Here is a 10,267-nt window from a genome sequence, read left to right as displayed (position 1 = left end):
GCAGTGTTCACCCTCTGTTCTCGTCCTTCTTTACTCTCTTCTCCACATAGTGCCAGAGTAATCAGTTTAATGCATTAAATAAATGATGTCACTCTCCTACTACAAACCTCTAACAACAGTTCTTGCCACACTTAACAAAAGGTCAGGTGTTGCAAGGCTCTGTGTCTTCTGACCCTGGCCAGTAAGCGATTTCCCCAATTTATGTCACTTGGTTCACCTGGGTCTCTGCTGCTGCTGCTTGTTTGTTGGTTGTTTTCAGTTTTGTTTTTTGCTGTTCCCTTGCCCTGTATTACTCAAATCCAGGTTTCTGATCAAAAATCCACTCCTCAGAGCAGACTTGCCGGCTCACCCATTGCAACTGTCCAAGATAGCTCTTCCTCTACGTCTTGTCTCAAGTATTATCTTTAGTTTTACGGTGATGTGTTTAAACATAGCTTTCTTTCCATTTATCCTTTTGGGATTCATTGGACTTTTAAAATCCATTAATTGGTGCCTTTTATTGATTTTGAAAACTTTTCAACCATTATCTTTTCAAACTGACTTGACTCTATCTCCTCTCTTCCCCTCTTTTGGAACTGTGGTCTAATTTATCCACCTTATCTTTTATTGGATAATCCTTTCTGGCTTTTGTTTAATAACAGGTGTGCCATATTGTTGCTAGAATGTAGAAGTGCAAAGATATGTTCTGTATTGATGGGTCCAAAAGCTTTGCTCAGGTTACTGGCTCTTTATGATATTATTTTTCTATTATTCCTTTGGATTTTTAATATATACAGTAATGCCATCTGCAAATAATGACAGTTGTATATCTTATTTTCCAGTTTTAATAATTGTGTGTCTTTTTCTTACCTTATTGTACTAACTAGAGCATACAGTGCAGTGTTGAGAGATTGGTGACAGTTAATCTCTGTCTTGGTCCCCATCTCCCCATCTCAGGTGGTAAATGTTAAATATTTTTGAACTTTTTTTTTTTTTTGAGACAGAGTCTCACTATGTCACCCTCGGGAGAGTGCTGTGACGTCACAGCTCACAGCAACCTCAAACTCTTGGACTTAAGTGGTTCTCTTACCTAAGCCTCCCACGTAGCTGGGACTACAGGTGCCCACTGCAATTCCCTGCTATTTTTGTTGTTGTTGTTGTCATTGTTGTTTTAGCTGGCCCGGGCTAGGTTTGAACATGCCAGCCTCGGTGTATGTGGCTGGTGCCCTAGCCACTGAGCTATGGGCGCTGAGCCTGTTTTTGAACTTTTAATCAACTTTTCATTCCTGGAATATACCCAGTTTGCTCATGATTTCAAATCCGTTTAGACCACATTTATCTTGATTTTTTTGTTTTGTTTTGTATCTTTATGCATTAGAAAGTGGCTGTGATTTCACAATTTTATCTGTGTTTGGTGTCAACTTTATTACTGCTTACTGTGCATTTGGAATTGTTTTTTCTCATCCTGTTTTCTGGAGCAGTTTTTATAACACTAGTATAATAAACATTGCAAGATTTCATCTGGAGTTTGTATTTTGGAGGATTTATAACTACAGGTTTAGTTTCTTCAGTAGATTTAGAACTATGCAAATGATCTATTTCTTACATCAGTTTTATTTTCTTCCCTGGGAACTTGCTGTTTTTACTAAATTTTCAGATGTATCAGCCTAAAGCTGTGCATAATGTACTCTTATTTTTGTAATTAAGAGATCTGTAGTGATGTGTCCTCTTTCAGTCCTGATATTGGTGACACAAGTCATCCCTTTTCTCACTTTCGTCATTCTTGTCAAGAGTTTATCAAGTTTCTTAATCTTTTTAAAAACCATACTTTTAAGTTTTACTGATTATTTCTTTTCTATATGTGTTTTCTATTTAATTTCTGCTCAAACAAGCCTTCTTTGGCCACCCTACTTAAAATCTACCTTTCGTGGACCCAGTAGTACACACTTGTAGTCCTACCTACTCAAGAGGATGAGGTGGGAGGGTCATGAATTCAGGTCCCCTCTGTTTAAATGAAATTAGCCGTGGCTCTAATCTCAGTTCTCCTCTCATACCTTTCCCTTCTGTGACACTTACCTCCTCTGAGGAATGTGTGTGTGGTGAGAGGACACACAGGAGTCAGACAGTGACGATATCCCCATACACACGTGTGTAGGAACACTCCCCAGATGAGCTGCATGAGGCCAAAAGCAGGGCTTTCTTCCTGTGATTTATTAATTTCTCTATATTCAGCACCCTGAAGAGTACCTAACATATAATATACTCTCTTAGTACATATTTGTTGAATGAATAAAGAAACGCTATTTGTTGTAAATCAATTATTTCATATATAAAAATGATATTAAAGAAAAAACTATTAAAGAGAAGTAAGTATGATGTCTTGAAAATGAAGTCTAAAGTTAAAGGATTTTTGTTAGGTTTTGTTTTTCTTTTTTTTTGGTGGTGGTTGTGGTAGTGTTTTTTTGTTTTGTTTTGAGACAGAGTGTCACTCTGGGTAGAGTGCCATAGCATCATAACTCACATCAACCTCAAACTCTTGGGCTCAAGTAATCCTCTTGCCTCAGCCTTCCAGGTTGCTGGGACCTGCCACGATGCCCGGCTATTTTTGGAAATAGAGTTTTGCTCTTGCTTAGGCGAGTCTTGAACTCCTGAGCTCAAGCAACCCACCTGCCTCAGCCTCCCGCAGGATTACAAATGTGAGCCACTGCGCCCAGTCTCGAAAGGGTATTTTTAAAAGTAGTAAATAATAATACATTCAAAGAACAGTGCTTAAAAAACAGCATTGGTGAATCGGTGTTACCTGTAATTCTGTAATAATTGATAGTTTCTTTTCTCTCATGCTTGCTACTTTTTCATTTTTAAATAACAGAATTTTTACCTTAACCAACATAGTCGTTCTTCAGACTTGTACTATTCCTGTTTTTATCATCGGTATGTTTTGTAAGAATAGTAAATTCTAGAATGACATTTCTCAGCGTGGTAGGTATTCTTGGAGGCATACATACACACTTATTATGTAGTCAATTATATTGTTCTATACTTTTGAAGTATAGCTATTTTAAAAACCAACGTTTACACCGAACTTGTTTTTAACTTTTATTAAATAATGATTTTTTAAAGTTTATGATTTAACACAAATACTTTTAAAGTTCTGTAACTTATTACACAGTAGAATAAAATACTGCCTCTTCAAGCTTGTTTATTTTTAATATGATATAGTACATAAAGTTATTACTAGAAAGGCTAGAAATACAGTCTGAGCACCTTAAAAAATTTAACTGAATATGTAACATAAGCTGTTGGTGGTACAAATTTGGGCCTTCAGCTAGAGAGTGATTTTAGAGCAGTCAGCATTTAGGGCAATGTGTATCAACCTTTTTCATCTCCCAGCACACTCGAACCTATAGTTAAACTTCCACGATATACTTTAATTATGTTGATCAAAACATGGGTAAAAATTCACTGTGCTTTGAAGTACCTTCTGAAAATAATTTAATTAATGGTTTGTAAAAGTTTTGTGGCACACCTAATGTCCAAATCATTGACTTAGGAGGCAGGTGAAGCCAAGAGAATAATATAAATCACCCAGATACATTGTGAATATGGTTATTTTGTGAGTATTTCAACGTCTCAGTACTTAAAAGAAGAGTCAAAGACAGAGAATGTACCAGGGGCAATGACTCTCACAAGAGAAGAGAATTTCGAGAGAGTATTGTGCTTAATAGTATCAAATATTACAGAGAGAGTAGGATAGGGCTTAAAATAAACTAGTAGATCTGGCAATTAGTCGATGATAATGGGAACAGCTTCAGTGACAGGGATAGAGCTGTTATAACTGGAGGTCAGAAAGGTTTGCATAAGCACGTTTATTTTCTCCTAAAAATGGACAGAGAATGGCCACTTTGAGCTAGGAAGTAGTTAAAATGAGGGGTTTGGGGTTTGGTTGTTGCTGTTTTTTTGTTTTTGTTTTTTGTTTGTTTATTTTTAGAATCGTGGAAAGATTTTAATACATTTGTGTTGAAAAGCAAAGATGTCAGTGGAGGAGGAAAGATAGAAGTTACAGGAAAGAAAAAGAACAGACGAAGCAAATTCCTGGGGGAGGCAGGTCCTAGGCTCTGTAGTGCCTGGAAGAGGCTGAGAGACCGTAAATGTTTCTTGAGCTTGAACTGTAGCTAAACTGGGAGGCAGGAAAGTGGGAAGCCACAGACATTCTCAGTTGCTGGCTTCCGTTTTCTGGGCAGACAAGGAGTAAGAGGGTCTTAGTTCATTTGTTGAGTACTGGCTCAGCACAGAACATGGTGCTTGGGACTCGGGGTGCAGCAGTAAAAGGACAGACATGGTCCAGACGGACACAATTACTAAGTGCCTGGTGGCATGGGAACATCATGCAGGGGCCTAACTGTTGTGCCCAGGAGTTCCACAAAGACCATACTGCCCAACAAGTTAAATTTAATTGAAGAGCCGGCTGATGACTGCCTCTGTGTCCCAACATGGGGCTTCTGAAAGCAGCCCAAGTGCTTAAGCCACAGTGGTTCTCAATCTTCCTAATGCCACAGCCTTTTAATACAGTTCCTGTGGGTCGCAACCCACAGGTTGAGAACCGCTGGCCTAAGGGATTGGGTTTTTAAGGCTTGGTCTGCATCCTGGTTGGCAGCTAGGCTGTCCAGGTGTACCCCGGTGGGGTGGCAAGCAAGCATTGTACCGAAGCAGAATTTTGTGGTTAGTTAGACATACATCTTTGTTTTAATATTTTCTCCTATACATCTTAGTTTCAGTACTTTCCCCACCTGATATTGTTTGAAAGTCAGTCTGGGAACAGTTGGTACCTCCCAGTCTGTTTCCCAGGGAGTTAGCCAAGCAAGAAACTTGGAGTGAACTAGAAGCAAGAAATCAGTACTTTCCCATCTCTCTTGGGAGTAAACTAATCCTACTTCATTTTTTTTTGAAAGCTTGCAGTCCAGAAATTTGCCAGGAGTTAACTGGTATTTTTCCATGATAGCCTAGGCCTGATACTTTTATGTCTTAGCCTAGCCCAGTAGGCCTAACATAACTAGTGTGATTAGGAGGCAGGTTCTTATATAGCAGTTCCTAACCTTTCTGGCACCAGGGACCAGTTTCATGGAAGACAGTGTTTCTGTGGACTGTTTATGGCGGGGGGAGGGGGGTTGATAGGAGCCTCCAAGCAATAGATTTGTCATGGTCTGTCGTGGTCTTTATGCAGGCAGACCTCTCTGCTGATTATGATTTACATTTTGCAGCCACTCTCCAGCACTGGTGTCACCACCTCAGATCATCAGGCCCTCAGTTCCCATAAGGAGCCACACACAACCCAGGTCCCTGCCACTTGCAGTTTACAGCACGGTTTGTGCTCCTGTGAGAATCCTCTAATGCCCCTGCCCATCCAACAGGAGGTGGAGCTCAGGCGGGGATGCGAGTGTTGGGGAGCGGCTGTAAATAGAGGCGAAGCTCTCCTGGCTCGTCCACAGCTAAACTGATGCTGTGTGGCCCTGTTCCTCACAGGCCACACCCCGCACCATCCCCAGCCTGAGATGGGGACTACAGTCCTTAAGGAAATGGTGCAGTCTAAGACCTGAAAGGTTTGGAATCATCCGGACAGACACTGAGGGTGTGAGTGAGGAAGTAGAAAGTGATCTGTCACAGCCTGTGCCGAGGCCTGGACACGGAGGAGCTTGGAAGGTTCTGAGGAAATCAGAAAGGGACTCTTCAGAACAGCTGGAGCACAGGGTGCGCGAGTCAGACTGGCGAGTGTACATCGGCTGTGCAGAGTCTGATTTAGGCAAATCTTAAAAGATGTTAAAAGCCACTTTGGCAACAGGAAACGAATGAACAGTTTTGCTGAAGCAGTGTGGAAGCAATGCCTATTAAAACACAAGGACTGAGACGGGAGGGCGGGCTTCTCCAGACACTTAACTTGTGGCAATGGAGAGAATTTGTTATGTTAAGAATGTTTGAGAGAGTACCATGGGGGGAAAACTTGGTGATTGATTGCAGGTTAGAATAAAGGATTTTTTTTAAGAGGGTAAAGAATTGCTCCTAGAGGTACAGCTTTTGGTCAGCCAGGTAGGTAGTGATACCATATTTTGAAATGGGAATTACAGAAAACACGTGTTTGGGTGGTAGAAGGATAGATCCTGGTTTGGAACTGTGAAATATGAGGACTTTGTGAAACAGCGAGGTGGCGTTTAGGTTTATGAGGATGAAACTTAAGCCAAGGGACTGGATCTATTTAATGGATGTAGAAGTCGTCAGTATACAGCAGTGGTTCTCAACCTTCCTAATGCCGCAGTGTATTTTCATTGTTAAAAAGGGGTCATGACCCACAGGTTGAGAACCACTGGTATACAGGCATCATTGTAAGCCAATCCACTTACTCTTTCCTCAATTAGTAGAGATTCATATATACATATAATCCCATGCAAATTAATATTTTGTAGTTATTTTGTTTCTCTTCCCCTTTTGCTTTTATTTTTTAAAACAGTTCTGGATTATTTCCTCTTCTTGCAAATGCTGCCATGTCTGTGAAACCAACCCTGCTCAGTCTGTATGAGATGTATTACCTGCCCCTGGGTAAAACCCTAAAGCCTGGTCTGCAGGGGCTGCTAACTGGTATTCTTCCTGGCTTAGAAGAAGGATCAGAGTACTACGAGAGGTAAGATAGCCTTTGGTGCAGCGTTGGACTCAAAGTCAAGGATTTGACAGCAAGCATCCTCAGAGAAAATATGTCTTAGCACCATAAAAATGAATTATTCTAGATATACCAATATATCAGCTGAAGAAGTCTATAGTAATAAAAAAATTAATATATTGTATCTAGTCTGTGGTTAAGAATGTAGACCTCAGAGATGGGTCAGTGGGGTTCCAGGCCTGTCTCTGCACACACTGTGAGCGTCAGGAAGTTCTTCTGTCATTTGTGAACTCTATTCATTGTGCTTACCTATAAATCAAGCATAATACCTATCTCACTCTGCTATCGTAATAATGAGGATCCCTTAGTCCAGTGCCTAGCACATGTTCGTCACTCCAGATATTGGCCCATAATTTAAAATAATACAACAGAAAGGAAATTTAGAATAATAAAAACAATGGAAAATTGGTCCATGTGTCAGCAACTTTTAAATTGCTAACAGGGGAAAATAGCCAAGTCCTGAGTATGGTGCTCTTGATGTTTTAACTTTTCAAAGAAAATTATTTGGTCTGTTTTGGAGCCTACTGTTATTTCTTTGGGAGTTAATAGTTATGGATATATTGGTATTAAGTGTCTTTTATATCTCGTTACTAGTTAATAGTCTTACCAAAAAAGACATTGTAAGTTGAGGTGGCAGAAATACAAAATGGTGCCCTTGATGAGCAGCCTGGAGGACTTGGATTTGTTTTACTCAAGCGCACTGACTAGTTAGTCTGTTTTTCAGCTGTTCCTATAATGCTGTGAGAATCTAATCTTGAATATATTTGATTACCCTTCTGAGCTACTTTGGGAAAAATTAATTTTTCCCGGAAAGCTTATCATTTATTTTTACTTGTTTATGTACAATTTCAGAAATATATATGAAATATATGAATTTAGGTTAGGTGTGGTGGCTTACAACTGTAATCTCAGCACTTGGGAGGCCAAAGCAGGTGGATCACCTGAGCTCACAGGTTCGAGACCAGCCTGAGCCAGAGCAAGACCCCCATCTCTAAAAATAGCCGGACACTGTGGCAGGCACCTGTAGCCCCAGCTCCTCAAGAGGCTGAGGCAAGAGAATCGCTAGAGCCCGAATGTGAGATTGCTGTGAGCTGTGACACCACAGCACTCTACTAGGTGTGACTAAATGAGACTCTCTCTCAAAAAAAAGAAATGTATGAATTATTTCGTTACTCATAAATCAGTTTTAAGTTGCTATGTTAATTTTATTAAGAGAAACATGGGATCAAGACCACCTATAGTTCAACTAGTTAAAATTGAGAATATAACATAGAAGTTGAATTATGATTTTTATGACTGGTATCCCCATGATTTGTGTTTTTCTAGTTCCTCATAAATTCCATAAAATGATTTGTAAGTGTGTTATTCTTTTAATGCATATATAAGTTAAAGCCAGAAGAGATCACAACCTTGTTGTTAAATCATGTGATAAATAGCAGAACTCATCAAATTCTCTTCACTCCACCTCCACTGTGTTATTGTGTAATAGACTTTTATGAATTTACTGTATGGTAAACATTAAAAAAATTAAATATATTTCTTGTCAAAGCAGTAATGTATCCTTGATTTTATCATAGATCTAATTTATTAAAGTGAATTATATAGTGTGTGATTTCAAAAAGAAAACATTTGGAAATGTCTAAGATTTTGTAGAAAATCAACAGAAGATGTGTAGGACTACTATTAAATAAAACGTAGATAGTGTTTTCCTGCTTGGACCAGTTGACAGCCCAGGGAGGTGGGTGGGTCTCCCGGTGGCGGTGGCGGTGGCGGTGGCGTCTCCTCGTGCAGAGGAGGGGACTCAGCGGAAAAAGACTCAATGGCTTCTCTGCACACGGCTGGTAACGGAGAAGCCGGGACTCACCGGGATTCTCCCCTAAAGTGTATCCTTCCTCCACCTGTCACGCTTGCTTCTAGGGTGCAGGAAGCTTTCATACATTTCTGGAAAAGAATAAAATAATCATTTATTTTTTAAAATGTGAACCTAAATATTTCCCTTCTGAAACCCCTTTGCCTTGTGCCTCAGAACAAACACCTTGTTGGAAAAGGTGGCCGCCGCAGTGGACCAGTCGGCGTTCTACAGCGCCCTGTGGGGCAGCCTCCTCACCAGCCCCGCCGTGCGCTTGCCTGGGATCACCTACGTCCTTGCACATTTGAACAGGAAGCTTTCTATGGAAGACCAGCTGTATATAATTGGGAGTGATATTGAGCTAATGGTAAGTCCAAAAATACGGTTGCTGGTTTCACAGACTTCTCCTTAGAGGCAGACACTAGTCCTGACTGTGCATGAACACATTCCTGTTTTCATACAGCTTATGTTTTTCATTAAGGAAAATCAAAGGCCTGAATAATAGTTATTGTTTTAAAAGCTTAATTCTTTACATGAAAAAGAATGTTATTTGTATCTGTCATTTCTTAAATTCATTATCTGTTATTCATGCAAACAAATGATCTCTATTACTGCCATGGTGCTGATGGCTCAGATCAGCACCACACCATGTGCGTTGTGTTATTTCACAGTGGGACTTCATGGTCACAGCTTTCCTTACCAGAAAGATGGATTTTAGGTAAAGTGGTAAAGCCAGGTTTGGGATTTGTGAGAGGATATGGTATTAAAACAGTGAAAAATAGTAGGGAAAAAATCATACTGATTGCTTTCTTTGGTATAATGCTTTGTTTTTAATTTCAAGATTATGGAGAGAAGGGAACCTTTTATCTCTATAGAGTACTATACTCTTAAAATGAACAATGTATTAAAAAAAACTCTTTAAGGATCATCAAAAAGTTAAAAGAGAACTTTTTGATTAATTATTTTCCAGTATTAGTATGACATTACTGATACTGGATTCTAGTCACATTTGTTAAAACATAATTTACATGCACTGAAATTAATCCTGTGGCATTGTGCGGTTGTATGAACTTTGACGAGCATTGCAGTGGGGTGTCCCCCTACGGTCAAGGCACAGGATGTGTGCATTGCCCCAAGTACTCTGTGCCCTTGTGGTCCCTCTCCTGCTGCCACCCCACACCCGCACAGACCCAGGTTCTTCCTGTCTGTGCAGTTCTGCTTTTTCGAGGCTGTTGGGAGCACACTCTGTGTGGCCTTTAAGTCTGGTTCCTGCACTTTGTGTAAGGTGTCTGAGCTCCGCCCACGCTCTGAGGAGCGTCAGTAGCTTGTTCCTTTATACTGCTATGTGGGACTTTATTGTAGGAATGTGCCACTGTTCATTCATTCACCGGCTAGTGGACATTTGTTTCCCACTTATGGTAATTGTAAATAAAGCTACCATAATCGTTTGCCCGCAGATGTTTGTGTAGACATATATTCTTATTTCTTGGGGATATACTAGCAATGGGATTGCTGGGTCACATGGTAAATGTATGTTAAACTTTTTTTAATAACACCTTTAATGATATATAATTCACATACTATAAAAATTGCCCTTTGTATGATATAGTGGTTTTTAGTATATTTACAAAATTGTACAATTATCACTGCTAAGAATTCTGAAACATTTTCATCACCTTCCCCATAAAAAATCCTATACCTATTAATCACACCCATTTCCCCTCCCTCCTATC

The 10,267-nt window shown here is 39.9% G+C and overlaps 1 protein-coding gene across 1 annotated transcript in view; it reads left to right on the top strand.

The window, feature by feature from the left end:
* The window catches only part of DOPEY1 (dopey family member 1), a 114,578-nt gene that overhangs the window by 24,551 nt on the left and 79,760 nt on the right, over positions 1–10,267 (top strand). The window contains exons 4-5 of the mRNA XM_023507792.1: positions 6,479–6,649; positions 8,712–8,901. Of these exons, the coding sequence (XP_023363560.1) occupies positions 6,479–6,649; positions 8,712–8,901 (361 nt within the window). The remainder of the gene's footprint in view (positions 1–6,478; positions 6,650–8,711; positions 8,902–10,267) is intronic.

This window comes from Otolemur garnettii, unplaced genomic scaffold (assembly GCF_000181295.1).
Source record: "Otolemur garnettii isolate 467f Iridium unplaced genomic scaffold, OtoGar3 scaffold00205, whole genome shotgun sequence".
NCBI lineage: Eukaryota > Metazoa > Chordata > Mammalia > Primates > Galagidae > Otolemur > Otolemur garnettii.
Note: the sequence above shows the minus strand (reverse complement) of the source record. Positions and strands in the feature narration are given on the sequence as shown.